At 43.9% G+C, this 21608-nt stretch overlaps 1 protein-coding gene across 10 annotated transcripts in view; it reads left to right on the forward strand.

Annotated features, from left to right (window-relative positions):
• Nucleotides 1-1291: 1291 nt before the first annotated feature.
• LOC112459760 overlaps nucleotides 1292-21608 on the forward strand; it is a 29649-nt gene continuing 9332 nt past the window's right edge. Inside the window, exons 1-7 of one of the 10 annotated variants that reach the window (XM_025024056.1) lie at nucleotides 1292-5163; nucleotides 5460-5589; nucleotides 12459-12642; nucleotides 13050-13116; nucleotides 14019-14089; nucleotides 14275-21281; nucleotides 21436-21557. In XM_025024056.1, coding sequence (XP_024879824.1) covers nucleotides 12482-12642; nucleotides 13050-13116; nucleotides 14019-14089; nucleotides 14275-21281; nucleotides 21436-21557 — 7428 coding nt within the window. In that variant the 5' untranslated portion in view covers nucleotides 1292-5163; nucleotides 5460-5589; nucleotides 12459-12481. The other 9 variants (XM_025024054.1, XM_025024062.1, XM_025024063.1 and 6 more) reach the window with 9 other exon arrangements.

A 21608-nucleotide genomic window follows, 5' to 3' on the forward strand; every position in this document is an offset into this window, starting at 1 on the left:
CATGGAAGAATCGTTCGCAGAATTAATTAAAGAAATAAACATTCCACACCAGCCAATAAAGGATCAAATTAAACGAGATATCTTTGAGAATTTTGACATCAATACTGTTGCCAACATGCGTTTGTTTTCGATTTAATTGTTTATCTCGAGAGAACATTTTCCATGTAATTACACAAAAAAAGGGTATATATCCTTTTGCGGACCCGCTTTGAAACGATGATTTCTGTTAAAAGTTTGCTTTACATTTCGAAAGAAGATGTTATTGTTTACTATTTAACCATACATTAGAGTCTCATGCGCGAATAATTGCATTTTTCTTTTTTTTTCATAATTCATTTAGCATGCAATTATACTCGAATACTTTTGAGAATTACAGCTGGAAAGGCGAAATAATTTGTGCAGTATTTTGCATTAAAAAAAAAAAAAGAAAAAAAAAAACGAAAGAACATTAGTATTTTATATTGTAAGAGAAATATTTATCTTTTTCTTTTGCTACGTGCTTGACGCTTGTATAAATGAGTTACCTAGTCTAATTTTTAAATATGGATTATATTCATAGTTTACTTTATTGCATATAATAACCTTTTACAATCGCGTCTAATTGTATAAGGGGGAGGGAGGGAGGGAGGGAGAGAGAGAGAGCGTTGTATAAGGAACTCTTGGTAAATTTACGTATTTGAAGGGAAATTAAAGTTTATTTTCATAATAATTTTATGCTTGCAGATAAAATTATAAACTCAAGTTTACGTAATGCATGCAATTACGAAAAAATATCCTAATAATACTATATAATTTTGATAAAAATTACGTGTGTCAAAATCAAAATATTTTATGTTAGGTACAGCATAAATATTATTTGCATCAGTACCACATTGATTCACACACATTTATTTTCGCCATTGAATCTGGCTGTCTGAAAACATTTTTATTTATGTAAATGCAAGGGATACGTAATCTCTTGTACGCTTATTATCTAATGTATAAAAAATATTCTTTATAATATGGTAATATTTTATAAGAAACAGCTCTTTTTAAGACATGCGCGCGCGCACGTTCTATTTGTAACACTTGATTACATTCAACAGTCGACTAGATTCTTAACTGATATATTAATATGTGTTGAGTTATATTTTGTATATATCAACTACATATATAAATATATATAAATATTTATATTATATTTAATAAAATGGAATATATATATAAGATATATGTTGCAAGAAACATATTTCATATATATATATATATATATATATATATATATATATATATATATATACACACATATATATATTATAATATAATATAATACGAAAAGATGAATGTCGAAAATAATTTGCACGTCGACGATGATTTCGGGCATGGTACATATGAGCTATTCGTAATATTTGCAACTCGTGAAATTTCGAAAAATGCAAGACGGCTTATGGGACTCTAACATTAAATACATTACATGGTACAAATGATACTTGTGCGTGTGTGACACAGAGAGAGAGAGAGAGAGAAAAAGGAGTTTTGTTTTTGTAGCATTTCCATTCAACATTTTTTCATCTAGCGAACGTAAGGGCGATTTTTTAGATTGTATCTCGAACCGCGATTTATCACCGTAGGTTTATCTCAACCTCAAGCGTCCATGAGTGTACAAAGCGTATTAGAACGAAAAGTAAAGGGAATTAAGTCATACAACCATGATATCCGAATGCAAGTATCAACGAAGAAAGATAGAGAGAAATTGGAATTTCTGATCGCTATACTATCATTATTTTGCTACACGCAAAAAGAAGCGCGAGGTACCGAGACCAAGATGTTCTACGTTTATAACTTTAAAACGTCTGAGGACGATTGAGAAACGCGTCGAAAGCCGGTCGTTCTAGCGTTAAAGTGGAAACTTGGGAAACGGTCTCCGGGACTCCGCGTTTCTTCGGTAAACTTGTCGGCTTGGTGGTAGCGATTTTTATTCTCTTGAGACAAAGGACTGCTACATTTTGGATCGTTGCTGCGTATCGCATTTATATTTAGCTTGACGTTTCTTGGACGACGACGACGACGACGACGAAAACGAAGCTCGTTTACCAATATCCGGTGGAGGAACGGAAGCAAAGCGGAGAACGTGTGCGACCGAGATGCGCGAGGGGACATTTGATCAATGATCTTTTTTATAAGACGCACGCGTGGCGATTACACTTGATCTGCTTTCATTAAATGGAAAATATTTGCGAGCGAGACCCTCGTCCGATGCATTTGCGGACTTTGGAAGATTGTTCCGTAACTCGAAGACACGTTTTTGTAAATAAATCGATTTCCGAGCAAACGCTAAAACGTACGTTTAGTCTGTTCACTGTGGGTCGATGACTTGTAAATATAGTTACTGAGTATTATATTACGTGAAGTCGAGAAAGAAAAGTGTCACAAATAAATGCAAGAAACTGTACGTATTATCCTCGTCACGTCATTCGTCCTGCCGAGATGGCCGCGGCGGTCGCTCTTGAATCTTACTTTTATTTAATATTTGCTCGTAAAAGGTCCAAGTCGAAAGATGATTGATTTACTGACGTGATGATATATATTTTAAGTTTTCTGGCATCTGCCAGACGCTCTTTTAACATTTTAAAGCGCGTGACGCGTGCACGCGTATTCATCGATTCGTGTTGCTTTTTTAAGTTTACAAAAACATAATTGAGCCAATTACAGCGAGGATAAGTCACGTGGCGCGCGCTCGACGTCGCCGCGCCGCATCTATAGGAATGGCGGTCGAGCTGCCATGTTTACTCCAAAGCTTTACGACGTCCGTGGCAAGGTGAAATTTTAATTTATCAAGTATAGTGTACTTTTCACACTCAACATTTTCATATTGGAAACAAAGTCCAGCCAAATGGAAGCGTTAAATGACATTATAAGAACGACGTAATGTGAGAGAACTAAATATAAGCCATAAGGTATATTTAAAAATGAACAGTGTCAACGGTGTCAACTACTCTATCAATCTACTGACTCGAGGCGCACCGCGCATGTCTACGCGCTTCTATACGCAAGAGGGCACACGCTGCGGAGTCGCCGGAGTCTACGGACCGTAAAAGAAAGAGAAAATGGCGAATCACTGTGCAGGCGTGCAGCTCGCGGAGCTCGCCCGCACCTGGTTGGACCCGTTGGAGTTGTCACGGCGCATCTCGTGAATCTCGTCCTCTAGAGGTTTCGACCGACCCCCGAGCTGAACCCGAAAGTCCATCCAACGAATCTGCGGAATAGTGTTTCAGGTTGTCCGCGACTCGAGTGCGAAACGACGTGTGCGTCGTGCGATCAAGAATCTCTTTCGGCGACGTCCGGGGCATTGAGGCGATTCGTCGGGTCGTCGGGTGTTGGAACGTCAAAGCGGTCGACTCCGAGAGCCGGCCGATTCACCGTTCTCCGTATTCGACGAGGTCTCTCGTTTGCGGACGCGAGAGATCTCTTTATAGTACGGCATCATATATATTCTAGCGGAATTAGAATTTTGATCCCACACTACCGCAGCCTCGAGTGTCGATTGTTTCTCCTGTTTCACCTTCCTCCTTCCTTTCCTTCGCCCAGACCGCGCGCGTACGCTACCATTGTACAAGTCACTCTCGCATAACGAGTAACGAGTCGTGCTGCGAGCTGCGAGTGACATCCGAGACGCGCGTACCGCAAATACTGCGGTCTGCGCCCTACGGTAATCGGCTCTTGGATCGCTCGTGAAATTCTGCGTTCTCCGTTCCGCGATCTCGTATCTCGTACGAGATCCGACAGAATCCCCTTCCCCTCTTTTGCGCGCGCCTGCACGTTCTTGAAATATAAATAAATAGAATCGAATCGCGATGCGTCATTCATAGACGTTTGGTTACTAGGGTGAGAGAGAGGACTGAGAGGAGACACAACGATCACCGCAGAACGTAGAAGGGAGGGGTAGGTCATTCGCGCACGTGAAAATCGATCGTGCGTCGCGGAATTTCGCGGCACGGCACGAGGGGAGCGACGGATTGGCGACTGGCGTTGGCGTTGGCGTTGACGAGTCCCCGACGGCGACGAGATGAGAGACGGGATACGGGATCGCTTGGCCTGCTCGGGCTCGGGGCCATGTACACGGCGGCCATTGCGTGAAGCGTCGTCGCACGTAGATCGCGCACGAGCGCGACTAGCTGTCGCGCTCGTTCCTCGTTCCCGTTCAACGGGCGGCCGTGCGCAAAAGAGCAAAAAGAGGGTTGGGAGGGAAAAGGACATTTATATCGGAAATACAAATAATCGCATCGCCCCGCCTGGATCAGGAAGAGGCTGACCGCGATCGTACCGACGGAATTGACGCCTGACGGGAAACGGGAAGAAAGAGAGACACTTTTCCACGTGCGTTGTTACGTTTTTCCGATTTGCGCGTAGGATGAATGCCGCGTATGTATATGTAATAATAATGAATCGTCCATGGCACGTCCCAGTGCTCCATGCAATACCGCTACTACCGGTCCTCGGCGTCGTGACGCCTCTTCTCACACGGTATATACCGCCGAAAGTACCCGTCGTGATCGTCGGCGTCCGCGTATCGCGACTACCGCGGGGATCGCCGATCGTCCCGGCCGCGGCAGGACGTAATCCCTGGTGACGTACGCCACGAATCTTCGAGAAACGCTACGTTTTGCGTGCCGCGTTGAGGTCGCGTAGGTCTTGGTGTTTGGCATAACATTTTTTTTTCGCCCGAGGAACCTCGTCGATCGCGAGCGAGAATGACGCGCGATAAGTGTGAGGTGCCGGCACGGTAACGTTGCTCGCCCTATACTTGACTCGTCTCCTTTTATCCGAGTTACCCGAGTACCTCGAACGGCTCGAACCCGAGAGCTCTGAATCGATAGTCGACGTGAACATTGAACGTGGCGTGGAACAATCGTAGATCGTAGGCAGTAAGGTAGTGTGATTGTTCCAACGTAGTGGCCGCGGAGTGGCCCGTGGCCCACCGTGGCCCCCCCGTCGCCCTCCAATCTGTATAATGACAATGACTCATACGGCCGAGGGAAGATATGCTGCATCAGCGACCTGCGATTCGGCGTCGTCGTCTAGCTCGAAACAGGAGGTTGCCGCGGCGGTGTACCTGTAATCGTACCCTGGACGACGTATCGAGATGATCGGCCGGGACTCGGTTTCTGCACGATTCACGCAACGGTAAATAGATGAAATATTTTATCGCGCGATAAGACGATAAGGGCCTAGGGCTTGACGCTCCCGTCCCGTCCCGTCCCGTCGCTTACTTATGTAGCGTCTAAACCGCTTAGATCGATCATCAGGATCAGGCCTGATCAGACCAGCTAAGAGTGCCGAGTGCCTAAGAGCTGCGTAGAACGACGTTTTCATTTTTTCCGGGATCCGTACGTGGATGCCAAGATTGCCAAGACAAGAATAATCATGTCTGGCCGTATGTGATGTATATATGTATTTGTGTGTATGTGTGTATCCTCTAGGCCCGGTTCTTGTTGATATCAACCGCGAACAACGGCACGTTTCCGAAGCTCGGCCTGTTCGGTGATAGCGCGAGCGGCCAAGGTAGCGAGGAGCGAGACCGGAGACGTTCCAGGTTCCAGGCAGTTCCAGGTGAAACCTCGGCACTCTCGGCGCGGCCTCGACAGATGTGCGCAGGAAGTCGTCGCATTAAGGCTCAGTCACAATGAGAGAAATAAGGAATAAGATAAAGGAATTAGGAATAAGGCATGTTGCATCTCACTTTAATGTACGTGTACTGAAGTGAGATGCGACATTCCCTTATTCCTTATTCCTTTATCTTATTCCTTATTCCTCTCATTGTGACTGAGCCCTTAACCTCGCGATAGTGTCAATGCGAATCAATAAGAAGTTGGGTCCGTGCGTGATGCGTCGCACATTTGATTTCTTTGTTCCATTTTCCCTCTAGGGGAAAATTTGCTGGGGAATTTTTACACGCAACACGCACGGATTTTCGAGGTAAAAAGGCGGAGAGAAAAAAAAAAGGTTCGTTTCTTTCTCGCGGGAGCATATATAAGTATGTACTGGCGAGACGTCGCGTCGCGTCGGCGAAGAAAAGTTGCGAGCTGGCGAACTCCTTGCGAAAATACGCTCAAGTACACTAGCTCGTGTATAAACCACACACGTATAACTCTCTACGTCGTCTACGTAGTAAAGCAGATGTGTAGGTCAGCAAAGTGAATAAAAAAAATCTACGGGAAAGAGTTTTTTCCTTTTTTTTTTTTTCCCGGCGTAAATCACGGAACACAAATGAGCTACGCGCAAGATCGGTTGTACCGACACGTGGAGTTAATGTTAGATTAGCGACTCGCGCTCTCGCCTTCTACAATGTTGGTGGAGAAGGTACATTGGGCTCCAAGCGCTCCAAGCGACGCCGCTACACGCGCGTAACCGCGAGGCGAGAGGTTCCAAGTTCCAACTGGCCGACGCCACGACCAGCCACGACCTCCGTGCGAGTGTCTCTGGGCGTTGGCACGAAACGAAACGAAACGTCCGTTGCTTCGTTGCTCGTCTTCGTCGGTGCTCTAATTCCCCGCACCGGCGTTGTGCAAACAGTCATAGAGAGCGCTGCAAGAACCTCGAAAAAAGGAAACCTCTCGTCTCGTGGTTCGAGCTCCGAGATCAGCGCCGACATAACTTGCCGACATTGTGCGTGGTATATAGCTTTTGTGTAGTTGGCGCGGAAGCGGGGAGAGACGAGAGAGAGAGCCGTGTCGATGAAACGTCGTTGCACGCTCATTACGGGAGCAGGGAGAGAAAGAGAGAGAAAGACAGAGGGCTGGAACGCTTCGAACGCAGGATCGTATCGAGAAAAACAGGAGACACGCGACGCACTGTTGGCTGTTGGCAGTGTTGCCCTCCAAAGGTGATGATTTATCAGGTGCGCAAAAAGTAAGGTTGCCTCTTGTCTTTTCTTTAGGTCTTTAGGTGTTTCTTTTTTCTCCCTTTTCTTTTCGATAAGACAGCGTGCGCACGGTGACTGTCGGATTTGACGCTCCATTGGCGTTCGCTTCGACCGTCTTTCGTTCGTCCCTTGATATGTATCATGTATATGTACGTCATAATTCAGACGAAGCGATTATACCGAATGTAATCGATTTTTGTCACTGTTCATCGAAATTTCAATAGGGCGTCGCATCGAACGTTCTCTGTAAACAGATTTTTATCATTTCGTGATTTATAATATCGAGATTTATCGTATAGCGATGTGCACTAGGAAATACGTTGTTATGCCAATGTTCGTTTGGAGAGTAGCACGTCTCAAATGCAGTCGCCATTGTGTGACACGACTACGACTCGTAGCTTCAACGTGAGGAAAGGTTTATGGCTCTGTTGTAGGAGACAACATTGATTTTTGCTTGTGCTTTGTTGTGTTTTATTGTGCATCGTCGAGGAATTTTACACCATACGGAAGAGAGAGAGAAAGGGATAGAGAATTTGTACGTAATTTTATATGTATAAAAATTTTATTAACTTTTCGCTACTGACATGGTTTACGTAACGCGTGACGTGTTGTCGATCATAATTATTTTTATAGGCGTAACACGTCGTATCAAATGTTTGCAACGCTACATTTCTGAAGGATTCCAAAAAGTTGAGTTTTTCAAAAAGCTTACTATTTTTCGTAACGCTGAAACACGTAGTTTCATAGCGATACGTATAATCCAAAATTAATTTTGTAGAACGTTCAAAACTTTTCCCACGTATGATTTCGTCGATCAACCTAAATATACGTATCCTAATAGCGTGATTTGATAGAACGTGTTTGACGTAACAACATTTTGAAAACTCATTAGCAATATATTAGTTTAATATATTGCTGTTTAGTATACTGTTAAATGTTTTAAATATGACGTTAAAACATTTAATATTAAATTGGATTTTGCACCTTTGTTATTGGGAATGGCTAAACTGCGATACGCTATCTGGTGGCAAAAACAGAACTAAAAAGAGTAGGTCGCCGGCTGCCACATAAATAAATCGAATTGCGGCATGAAGGCGTCGAATTGGTAAAATTGCATATTTCACTTATGGGCAGTCTCATTTTAATTACTGAAATTTATAAATAAGCACATACGTCGTATTGTATTGTGACAAGTGACCTACTCTCTCCGGCCATTTTGTCTTGGTGACGTCACGACCGCCAATCCCAATATGTGATTCAGAATATTTTTAAGCTCGTCAAACTTGCAGATTTTAGATGATTTTTCGCTCTTCTTGCCATATCTTGGCCGTAGAGAATGACTCATACAGCTTTCGTCATGACATTTTGTTTCACATTTTATAGCCTCACGGCATATCCAACATCCAACTGAACTTGACTTCAAGGTCGCGCGATGAATGGACAATGGACGCGTAGCCGTTTGACGATTGGTTGTTTAGGAAACTTTAAATTTTCAATCAAGTGGCGCCCCCATAACCTTAGCAACAACAACGTCCGCCACCTACTGGCAGCATTAGGTTACAAAGCTACGTGCATTGTGCATTGTGCATTTGGCTTCTGTCTTTCTACTTCCGTCTTCGAGTGGTAAAACTAGGCACGAGGTGTATAAAGTAAATATGCACGCGAGTGATACGTTGGTAGAGAACCTTTCGTACAGAGTGTTGACGATCGCGTGGTGACATTGGTCATTTTATCTCGATAGATAGAGTCTTCGCATAGGATTATCGGTACGTATGTCAATATAAATCATTCGCCTGTTAGTAATGGTCCGAGCAGAACATGAGTGAACACGTGAACCTTTATCCACGTCACCTGGATTTATCTGCTATATGATACTTACAACGGCGAATGGACGAATGTCACATCTTTATCCCGACTGGCAGTTTTGAGAAAACGTTTTTGGAGGTTATTTGAGTACTAAAACTTGCACAACTTGCGGGCTACACGTCAAATCTACTTGACTCATGTTCAAACTGTTTGCGTGTTGTTGATTGATAGAACGTCTAGTTTCCGATGACCGATTTTAGCAACTGGCATTTTGCTCTGATTTTGTTTAAACAGAAAATTATCTTTCACACGTATTTCGACTTTTGTCGACTTCAGAGTGTTTCCGACAAGAACATGGCGTCTTAACTGATCGCTTGCTTTGCCCTGAAATATAATATAAAGTAACGGCGCTTTACGCGTGCAACGTGCATTGAATAGTGTTTGAGGATACGTATGATTTTATCGCTATTAGAAGGTTCCTGAGGTACGATAAAACTGCGCAATGTATTAGTTGATATCTACAAGACATGATAGTTTTGTTTAAATTTGTTTAAATTTGACTTTTAAAGTCTGTGATGTTATAATGTGTGTTTGTCGTATATTCTCAAGTTTACGTGCTGTGATGTGGATTTTTAAAAAAGTTACATGCATGTGTTTGCCACAGAAAAGTGTGCAAATAATTTAAGTGCAGTGTGTGGCATCAATGTAAAATTTAATTTTACATTGAAACGTCGCTCAAGATGAAAAAAATGTCAACTGATGATTTCTAAATTGTATTACTCATGTATGGTGCGGTTCAAGCAGCACATCATTATTGAAAGAGTCTAGGCGACATTTTATGCACGAGCTCATCTAATACAAATTCAACGCAAGTTTGATGATGTGTTTCCGGTAGATTTTAAGCAGCCCATACTTATACGCATAATGTTTCGTCGGCTCAAATTAACGTGGCTGCAATGTGTCTGAATACACGTTTAATATTTAAGAAGGATCATATATAAAGGAACGTGCCGAATAAACAGGACATGGCGCAATATCGATTCCTATTTGCTTACAATGAAAGAGAAGCCTTCTAAGCATTTTATATAAGAGCCTGAGATTTAAATTGTGGCTAACTTGGACCCAAGCATGTATATGTATAGAATATCTCAATAAACAATTTTGTTTTAACAAAATTGAATTTATTGCAACTTGAAATTTTAAAATAAATTCTTTACACATGCGCGCACACGCGCTCTCTCTCTCTCTCTTTCTTTTTTAAATCGATGTATTTAGAAGTGTATGCGTTATGTATTAGCGTGCATGCGCGTGTGCGTGGGTGCGTGCGTGCGTGTTCTGAGCAACATTTTTTCTCAGCTTAGTTGCTGAGGAACATGAACGACGATTTTATAAGAATGTTCTACGCTCGCAACAAACAAATCCGGCTTTTTAAGCGATATTTGCGGATCACGTCTTTTCGAATTGAGAATCATACGTTGTTTACGCATGATCTAAATGCATGAACGATTCTTTTCGGATTATATCATATTTTACCAGGTATATCGTTTGCCATAAGTATATTTTTATTATATTGTCATATATTTATAAATACACACTTAAGAAAATTGTTCTAATTTTATAAAAGAATCGTGTGTATAGCAGTTATTAAAGTGAGAATCGTCCTTAAACGCCAAAAATGTTGCTTTCATGTGACAAACAGACCCGTTCCAGTATTGTACGTGAAAGGGGTTGATTGGATCAATATCCATCTCCTCTTACACCTGTAGCACCACCATGATTAGCTATAGCTTTGGTGGAAAAGTTTTTACGGCGAAAACTAGGGATATCACTTACGTGCGTACGCTTAACGTGCGACTGCGTGTACTAATATACATGGTGTTCTGCGTGTAATCGTGTAATAAAACGTGTACAGTTTTGTACTTACAATAATATATCTTCTATTTAAATCATATAATAATTTTTTGAGCGTATAATCGTATTACAAATGACAGCCTTGTGCCTCGATGCAATATCGATTGCGACCTGATTTAAATCGTAAAGTCATGATAAACAGCTACTCCAAACAAGACTCGAAGTCACCGCGGTCTCAACTTGAAAATATTTTCTTGAGCTGTTGCGGTGCTGAGAATTCAAACGAGTCGTTTTACTTTATTACGAGATTTACGGTCGGCTTGCCCTTTTTAATCCAAGTGCAGTGCGTTATGATTCACCCTGTATGCAATGCGAGCAACGGCGGTGACAAAGCGTGCAGAATCGTCGGAAAATAATCGATCGTCAGCGAGGTATACGCTTCGTAGTCGAAGCGCGGCATCGTCATTCAGCCCCCTTGCCGAAGATCGGACGCTCGACCGAAGGACGACGTTCCCCGGCGTTTCGATTCTGTGAGAGAAGCCGTTTGACAAGCCTGAAGAAAACTCGTTCAAGTGAAACGGATGAACGTTCCGTATGCTCGGGACAAAGACCGACGCGATTGTCGTGCGGGAATACTGAATACTCCGTTATTCCGCTGTGAGAGTACAATAGAAGAAAAGGAAAAGAAAGAGAGAGAGAGAGAGAGAGAGAGAGAGAGAGAGAGAAAAGGAGAGAAATGGCAAATTGAATGCGGAACCCGGTGGTCCTATATCGTCAAGCGATATATACACGTCGGACGAACGCGGTAGCATTAACGATGCTACTCGATGGTCTCGCGATCGAGGAGAGTGGCTTATATCAGCGATGACGTATTTTTGCGATATACGTATATTCATCACGCGCACCCCCGGTGCTCTGATTTAACGAGAGGTCGAGGCTTCACCGAAAATGGAAATAGAGTCGTGAACTGTGCCTTTTGCCGCTTCGACGACACGTGTGAACAAATCGCGGCGCGTCTGGTGAACGACAATTCTACAGATATTACGCCGTGCGCCGTTCTGCGATAAGTAAGCGGATTAACGCACGCGGCATTAATCGGCAGAAAGTAAGAGGCGTTTACGCGCGTGTGAGCCGTGGCCTAAAATATCCGCCGACTCGCCGAAGGATCGGAATAAAGCAAACACGGTACCGTTCCAAGTTACTTTAGCGAGCGTCTCTTTTGAAAGCGAGGCGCTATCCGGGACGACAGCAAGAAATTATGAAATCGCCGAAGAAAATGTCTTCAATGCCTCTTCAAAGCTTCGTTAATGAAAGAACAGTCCGGTTTTTGCGTCTGACGAATAAAGGATGATAATTAATTATTAATAAGATCGCTCGACCATGTCGCGTCTTCGTCGAGGCCTGATAGTTCAAATTTCGCGTGCCGTTACAACGGCACGTATGTCGACGTGAGTACACTTACGGAAATGTATAAAATGCCCCCTCCCCAAAAAAAAAAATATTTATCACTATGCACAAAACGTACTGTGTAAGATTCCGCCTGTTGGTCTAAAATATTTATTTATCCTGCGCATCTACGAAGGCTGGTGCGCGCCGTGCTGTGGTGTCGATCAAACATCGAAAATGAGATAACGACACATTTTTTTCTTCGGTGGCCTTTAAGATATCATTAGCTTTCTCGGCTTTTCCCTTTGCGCACAGATATCGTACATTCGAGATATCTAAAAGTTTATTCCGACGCGTGTTTCTTACGAGTAAAAATAGAAGTAGAAATTTTCAAAAAGCAAATAACGTTGGATTTAATCTGTATAACGGATACACAAATTGATAAAAAAAAAAAAAAACATACAACGGTAGTTACTGTTTTAAAAGAGCGTCGTTTTTCTCTGTTTGAACGCAGGTTGACCAAAAGCAGGGAACAAGATGGACGAATACGACAAAAAGTTTGCAGAGATGCAAAAGTACATTCCATTTCTGGAAGCAATGATCGAGAGGCTGCAAAACGTTAAGGACAAGGACAATCGGCATATTCAGTTGCAGAAAATGCAAAGTTTGCACGGGATTCTGTCAAACAGCAAGCGAAAGTGCGTTTGTTGGATGGGAATTGTTGCGAGATTACTTGGCTCATACATGGCCCGCGCGTATACATTCTCTATTGTTTTAAAGCTCATGTATTAGAATTGCTGTATACGATATTGTGATCGTATAACTACACTATTGAACACAAAATTACTTTTTTTTGGACACAAGAACGAGAATAATTATTTTTTATAGCTTTTTGGACGTTGAATAACGGATCCCGTTTGCCAACGTGTTTTATCACGTCACACGTTTGAGAAATTTGCAGTTTTAGTTGCAAAATTGTCAAGTATTTTATTGCAATTAAAAAAAAAAGTAATATTAGGATTTTTTGCCCGTATTCAGCGTCCAAAAAGAAAAGTAACTTTTTATTGAACAGTGTTGATAATTGTGAACGTTATTGACGAAATAGGTTGAAGATCGAGACGCTGCAGCGGTGCGAGGATGTTTTGCAGAAACTGTACAATAGAGTAGAAAAGGTAGATATGGCATTTTATGGAAATTTATCCCGGTTCATTAACCGGAACAACATTTGTATTGTTTGCTGTGTGTAAGCTCGTCAAACTACAGTGTCTTTGAAATTTTAAAACAAGATTTTACTAAACACGTGTATGTCTATACTTTAGATTTTTGAAAAAGTAAACATTAGGACGCTCTGTCCGCGTATATTCTGTTTTGTTCTTTTGTCTATATTATTATTACGTATATTGTATATGTTTTTTGCATATGTCACTGGTATATGTATATTGTTCGAAACAATTATAAGAGATCGTTTTTTTAACCAGTTCTGTAAACGGATCCAATTTTATTTTCGAAAAAAATACCTGAAACATGTATCTTCAAAACTAGGCTTCTAGTCCAAAAGATCTATTCCAAATCTGAAATATATTTATTATGTTTCGCACAACCGTAGGCATGTTTAAAGAATAGACTACCTACGTGTTCTGTTGACGTATTTGTTTTCGAGTAGCATATTTTGTACATGTATTCGATGAAAGATGTGAAACAGAGTGAAATAATGTATAATAATTCGATATAATGTTTTCACATTTTTACATCTTTCATCTTTAATGTAAATCGACTGTTTATTTCGGATGGGATTCTCGTCATCTGTATAGTCTTTGCGAAGAATCTAGGATTTTGCTTTGCATACTTTTGTTTCACACAATATAATTTTAAAAACACTGTATATAAATATTATACGATATAAGCACACTCTTCTTTTTTCTCTAATTCTCTGAAATAGTAGTTGCTTGATCGATCCTTGGTTCTTTACACCCGTAATATTACTCGTTTTTCGTTGCTTCCTTTTGACTATGTTTTTAGGCTTTCGTAGTGCATGTTTGTTCTTTGTATTTTAATTATTCTAATTCGACACGAGTTTCAGGGAAATACACCTGGTTTACAATTACCGTTTAAACAAAATGATGGCGTCACGACGCTACCTTCGACGTAAGTACTATGTATATCGGTATTTTTAAGAAATTACAATAAAATGCAAAATAAATGCGGATACGTGCAACATATGTATGTTTTAATTAATTAATCTCGACAATTTTCGGATTTTGCTTAAAACCTGTGAATGGATGATTAAAATCGTTTGACGCGAAAAAAATGTGCTTCTGTGTGATTTTCAGTTCGTCAGAGAAAGCAAAGTCAAAACGGTGTACGGAACCGGGGCACGCACAAGACGTGGAGAAGGATAAAGAAATCGATGAGACACCAGAGAGTCCGGATACCATCAGATCTTCCAGTCCCGATTGCCAAATTCTGCCTATAATAATCCCCACAGAGCGCAGCGAATTGGATCGAAGAAGGCAAAAACAACGTCCCAAAGAAATACCGGTTATTACACTTACGGATAATGCAAAACCAGATTCCACTTCGGACGATGTCATGGTCATGACACATGCCCCTGCTGAATGGGACATGTTAGAAGAGTCGGAAAGGAATAACTCAAGGAACAGAGGAACGCGGCAACCTTCATTGGTCGCTACCAGTCATGATGTAGCGACCGCTGCTCAATTGATCAGTAACAGTTTACCGCAAAGAGTCAGCGATAGCAGAAACTATACGTTGGATTCGCAAGATATAGATATACCGACGGTTCCGGTGCCTTCTCTCGGCGGTTCCAGGCGATTATCTTCGATTCTAGAGAAAAATAGGCTGAATTTAGACATAGTGGCCGCCAGTTCCTCCAGGTCGGAATCACCTGTGAATGTTCCTGAGGTGAGACTCAACTCTCCCGATCCCGAGATATTATTTGCGAAGCCTAGGGCCTCGTCGCCTAGGCCCAGATCGAAAGACAGTCATAACACGCCATTGAAGCCACCGCCGAAACCGCCGTCGATACCGCTTCTATTCTCGCCGCCGTCTTTGCACGAGCCTCCATTGTCTATGGAAGATTTGGCAGAACTGTTAAATGACGGTGAGAAGGGCGCGGACGAGAAAGGCGCGAAAGCCAACGAAAATGCAGCAAGGCACGAGGAAACGGATAAATCATTGAAAAATTTGTCGCTGTCGGAAAGAGTGAAACTTGATATCATTAGGAAAAGTTTGCCAAATACAGCAGGAGTTTCGTCCGTGAAATCGAGCGAGATTAGAGCATCACCTCATCAATCGAACACGTCTCAACGATCGGCATCGCACGCGTCTTTTCTGGGTTCCAAATTCCAAGAGCCACGTTACGCAGATAACTACGAGAGGCATCCGCGTCAACGTGACGCTCACGCTCATGATAGTGCGAGAGATAAGGTGATTACTATTTCTGACGATATCCCATCTCAGATACCAGGTTTTCATAACTCCGCGAACAAACCGGATGAGAGAAATGTTTCGTTGTATCAGAGACGTCCGAGCGTACCGTCCGTTCCGGATGCACGGGAAGATGTGAATCTATCTAGATCGGAGAATGAATTTATAATAGATAACACTGACTATTATAATATACATGCAAATCAGATGCACTGGGCTTCTACGGCCACTACTGACCATCAATTCGGAAACACGCAGTGGACATCTTCCCCCTATGGTGGAGTGACCAATCCACCTCTGCAACCCACCCAACATTCCTTCCCACGTCCTCCGATGGAGCCACAGTTTAGGCAAAATCAGTTTCCACCAACTCTACCCGCCAACGGCCCCAGACCGTTGGCAATCAATCCCACAGTGCGACCGCAAGAGATGAGTCATATAGCGAGACCGGAAAACGTTCGAGAGGATATACCTCCCTTGATAACTCCCCACAATACAGGTTTTTCGCCACAATACAGAGGCTTTCAGATGGGTCAAGGATCTTACGATCCAGCCTTTCCCGCCAGCAGACCGACGGAATATCCACACGTAAGACCGACATGGGAAGGTCCCGCTAATAGAATAAGCGAGACTACTTACGAAACGGTGATTCCTTGTGGAATTCAGGTGATTTCTGAGAGTTCCACAGGAACTTCGTATCCGCGACCCAATACACCTTGCCCTTGGGGCACGCAGAACAGGGGTAACAGAAGTCAGGGGAGGGATGGGTACTATGATAGAAACAGGACGGAGGTGAGGCCTAGTTTCAATCGTGATGTGCGCCGATCTGATTGGTCGCGAGACGGCCATTCTGACCGAGAGAATCCGACGCGTTTTTCAAATCGAGATCCACGGGTTCGTACGGAACATAATACAAGTGCAACTCAGGCCAAAGAGACCGGCGGCGCTTCCGCCAGAGATCCACGCCTTGCCAAAGATAAACACGTCAACGTCAACGTGAACGTGTCAACCAAAGTCAAAGATACCGTTCACAAGGAGCGGGAGAAGGACCCCAAGAAACGGCCGGTAACAACGACGACGACAAAGACGACAAAGGAGAAATCGAAATCGCAGAAATCACCTGAAAAGGACAAGCTGCTGAAAGACAGAATGCAGTCACCGCTAGAGAGTCTTTACGGCGTGATTGACACGAAGGTCAGTCAGACGTCTGGTCTGCAGAAGTTTAAAATTCCTAAAATCAAGCGGCCGGAAGCGGCGCCGCAACCAAATCGCGTTGCTAACGAGGCGAAAAAAGTTGAAGAAAGTGCTTCCGTGAAACCATCGCGTGTAAAGAGTAGTAGCAAGAAGAGCAGTAAATCGAGTTCCAAGAATAAGAGCAAGGACGTTGCAAGTGCTGAAGTGAGCAGCAGTAGCGATGGTAATCGTGCAACGGAGAATTCGGTCCAGCAAAGTGATGCTGCAAAGGACGTAAAGAATCCTGCGTCGTCGTCTCCCGAAAAGTCTGAAAAAGACGAGACAAAAATCGGTGAAGCAGACTCGGTAACGACGAACAATTCCAAGTCCAGTGATGTCGCGAAGAAGGGTAAGCAGGACAAGAAGGCCAAGAAGGACAAGAAGGACAAGCAGGACGAGTCAGAAGCGACCCAAGACGGGTCGAAATCCAAAGAAGAGGTAACGCAGGAATGGATTGAGGCACTCATCAGAAAGTCATTCGAATCTGGTGAGGGCAAGAAGCTAGTCGAGCAAGCGAAGTTGATACAGAAGCTCGGGGAGGCGCTGAAACAGAAAAAGTTCAAAAAGCTTAAGAAGATCATCGAGGCTGAGTCTGAGAGCAGTTCGGACAAGGATGAAACGGTCGAGGCGAAAAAGACCAAGAAAAAGAGGCGAGTAATAGTGTCGGACAGTTCGGATGACGAGTGTCTTGCGGAGAGGCTCAGTATCTTAACTACCAGCACTGATACGAATGTTGAAGGAGAGCCGGCAGCTCAAGATTCTGCAATCTCCACAGATGCTAAAACGTCGGAAGAAAAACTCGAGGCAACAGCATCCAGTAACAAGTTGAGCAAAGAGCAAACTCAAAATGATATCGCGAAGGAAAATGATAGTTTATTAGAGACCCGTGGCGAAGACTGCGTTCAAGTAGATAATAATAAGAATAAATATGTACACGTGGAGAAGGAGAGTCGTAAGAATGATCGATTAGAAGATGGTAACGAAAATATTAATGTCCATTCGGCGAAAAGCGAAAAGCCAGTCAGCAGATTAGAAGATAGTGATAAAAAGAAGAAACAAATTGAAGATAGCCAGGATAAAAGCACCGTAGAGAAATCAAAGGCTAGCACAGGAAGTAATATAGAATGTTTTGATCAGAATAGTACAGAAAGTATAGAAAGTTCGGATCGGGATAAAGATCGGACAACGCAATCTGTCGCTACCGATATTACAGACCAAGACGTTTTCAATGATAAACCTAAGGTAAAAACGAAGAGAAGAAATTCTCTGGAGATGTTACAAGAGGATATCAGGGAAATGTTTATTAGCGAGGGTGTGGTAACGGCGACAGGTTATCGGATGTGCCGATTGTCGAAAGAAGGTCAGTCGCCCTCGAGCCCGAGCCCGTTATCGATGAACTCTAAGAAGGACGAGCCATTGAATATTGCTGAGAAGAAGATGGCGGAGTCGACGACCGAAACGAACGAGTCGGTTGCGAACAAGTCAAGGAAGAGTTTGAGATCTCGCATAATCGAAGATGAGTCGAGCAAACCGAAAGCCAAGAGCAAGATAGACACCAGACGGACTCGCAGTTTACGCAGCTTGAGGAAATCGATTCCAAGTTCCGACAGTGAAGAGGACCAACCGCTGGCTCTGCGAACAGAAAAGTTGATGCTGAGAAACGCTGGAAATAGCACACCGAATCAAGAAGTGGATCGCAGTGAGGAAAGTAATAATGACACACTTCGCCGTAGGTCCAAACGCGTCCTACGTAAAGACACTGTTATGGAACCGCGAGTGCTTGTAGAGAAGGCGGATATTACAAAGATAGATTCATCTAAAATAATGTTCGATAGCTCGTCCGATGAGAGTTTCGGCATAGATGTGTCTGAGTTGGCCGCAGCGGTAGACATCTCTCTTCGACCGGACAAGCAGTCCGATCGGGATTCAGTGGACACGGTGATAACTTCGAGACGACGGAAAGACGCCAAGAACACTGGTAAACGGAAATCGAAGAGGTCATTTGCACTCACCGACGACAAAACCGAGGACGAAATGTCATTCACCGATGAGGAGGAGACCACAATGTCGGACTTTTCCATGTCGAGCAACACGACTATCGGGCAAGGAACGAGCAGTGGCGCGGCTAGGACGACTACTAGGGAAAATTTATTGAGCAACATCCTAATAGGATTGGTGCCGACGACGGAGAAGACGACGTCGATCGACAGGGGTAGCGAAGCGGACTTGCAGGAGTATGCGACTGATCCGTTGGCCATCGACGAGCCAAGCGCGAGAAAGTTGACGAGAAGGAAGAAGAAGAAGAAATCCAGCTGGAAGATGGGCATAGTAACTAGTAGAAAGAGAAAGAAGAAAACTGTTTTTGGAGCTATCTCTAAAACTGCTCAAACGAGTGTCGAAGAGACGACGACCGAAACGACGGTCTCGATGGACACCATAAAAGCTGATGGATCGCGCGCGGCGGATAACAAAGAACCTACAACGGTGGAGAAAACTCGTGAAAAAATTCTTGGGGACAACTATGCCGTCAACGATGCGCGAGTGAAATGCGAAGACAACAAGTCGCTTGTAAATACGGATAGCTTTGATATAGATTTTAAAGATTTTGCCAAGTTATTAGAGCCCATAAGTACAGCAACACTTAAAGAAGCGTTCGCTAATGATTCTCTTTCCGTCGAGGAAAATAAATCGACAAAAATGGACTTGGAAGAAGCAGAAAGTTTGACGAGCGCAAATCTTACCGCGGCAAGTGCCGCTACCGCGAACAAGTTTTTCAAGGAACCGCCAAAGATCGTTTACGACGAACTTATGGCGGAGCTCTTTCGCAGGATAGATATCAAGCATCTGATAGACTACGCCTGGCTCGGTCAGGACAAGTACAAATGCTTATTATGCTTCTTTACGGGCAAGAACATCGTTCACCACTACAAGGTCAGTCATCACGGGAGGGAGGTGCTTATCTCGCGTCTCAAGTCGACGGACGCACAAGCTGCCATCGTGGACACCGAACGCGCGGCGACCGTCATCTCGTCATCCGCGACAGAGACAGGTCAGACGTGCAAATTCTGCTGCAGGTTTTGCGGTTGGATCACGTTAGGCGCAGCAGACGCGGCACTCGAAGCGTTCTACGAGCACTGTACGACGCACACGGGCGAATACAGGTTCCACTGCAACAATTGTTCTTACCAGGCGGTGGCCAAGGCGTCCATGAAAACGCACTACTACAAGATATGTCGCAGGGATAAAACGTTCAACGAGTCTGCGTCTGAGGACGTCGTACCGAGAGAGGATGGCATCTATGGATATTTATGTCGCAGTTGTAATTATGTGCAGCTAAAGCGACAGAACGTTGAGGCCCACGTTGCGTTCTGGCACCGAGAGCAGATGGATACCGAGATCTTGAAGATCAATATGGCTACGAGTAACAACGAGCACGCACACGAGTCAGCGGCGTCCGTTAGTAACGCCGAGGAGCCTTTCGTTGCAGAAACAAAACCGCAGGTTTCTGAATTGGGGACTATAGAGCGTAAGGCTGTTGTACCGTTGGTGAGTATCGCGAGGCTAGCCGAGTCCGAGGGCAGCAATGAGACGACCGGTGAATGTATTCTGCGCGAATCAAAAACGGAGGAGACGATTCAGATCAAGGAAGAGAGCGAGTCAACACCGAAACTGTCTCAAGGAGAGCCGGAGGGATCGTCGGTGAGCACTGGTAATCTAAGCGTTTTTGTTTGCCCACCTGAATTGGAAAACAGAGAGATGGAGATACAGCGGGAGCGGCAGAAAACGATGCAAGAGATCGCCAATAACATCGGCATTTTATTAAAGAGCACTAAATCGGGCCTGTCCATAATAGACAAACTGCAAGACAAGATGCGAACGGACGCGGTCGTCAGTCCGGTCCCTGACGGCAACACGCCGACGGAGCACCGTTCGGAAGCGAGGGAAAACTTTTCGTTGCCTTTTGAGAGTTCGTCCGCGGAACCTCTGAAAACCGAAGACATAATCATCAAGGAGGATCTTGTAAGTCAGCCGAGCAGTCAGGAGATTCGCCCTTCTCTTACGGAGGAACACGTGGCTGCTGATAAGTCAGAGGTGACGAACGACGAGAATGACAAGGTGGACGTGAAGATCCGGGATCCTCTCGCGATCGTGGACTCGTGCAAGGACACGGAGAGCGACAACGAGAACAGCGACACGGAGCGTTCGGCGCCAATCTTCGAGTCGGACTCGAGCACCGAGCAATCGGATTCTGAGCAGACCGACGTCAATATGATCTTGAAGGAGACCTCGACCATAGACGCGTCTTCGTCGCGGGATCCAATGCTGACGACAATACAGAGGCTGGCCGCGCAGCTTCAGAACGTCAAACCGTTGGAGCCAGAACCAGCAGTACCAGAACCGATGCTCGATATTAAAACGGAGATCAAGAGCGAGCCTATGTCGTTGATCCCGAAAGCACCGGACGTCGTGCCGATTTCTAATGTCCAGCATTCGCCAACGAAACAACAAAACGTCAAGTATTCGAAAAAGGAAATATTGACGCCGACGTCGTGCAAGAGTCCGCCACAAAGTTTTATCAAGTTCAGACGGCTGAGCGGCGATATGCTATCAGTGCCAACGGATACGCAACAAGATTCGCAAGACGTCAATACAGGTGGTGAGATTGAAACCGATCGATATAGATTGTAGTTGTAGATTTTAGTAAAAGATAAGAGTAGTTGAATGCGTTAATGAGGAAACGCAAGAGATTCGTTAATTAACGTATTCAATAGAAATATGCATGTATCTATATTAATGAGTAAAATTCGTAGATGGAGCTCAATCGGATAGCGCGGTAGACTCACTGCAAACGGACGCAGAGGAAGAATGCTCGTTTTTGAAGATCGAAAACGTGGTTAGCCTCGCAAAACCCGATCACAACGAAAGCCATATTGTACGTGAATGTGTCACAATTATTTTTCATTGCCGGCATCCCGAATCTACT

This window comes from Temnothorax curvispinosus, unplaced genomic scaffold (assembly GCF_003070985.1).
Source record: "Temnothorax curvispinosus isolate PA1 unplaced genomic scaffold, ASM307098v1 QBEX01010126.1, whole genome shotgun sequence".
Taxonomy (NCBI): Eukaryota; Metazoa; Arthropoda; class Insecta; order Hymenoptera; family Formicidae; genus Temnothorax; species Temnothorax curvispinosus.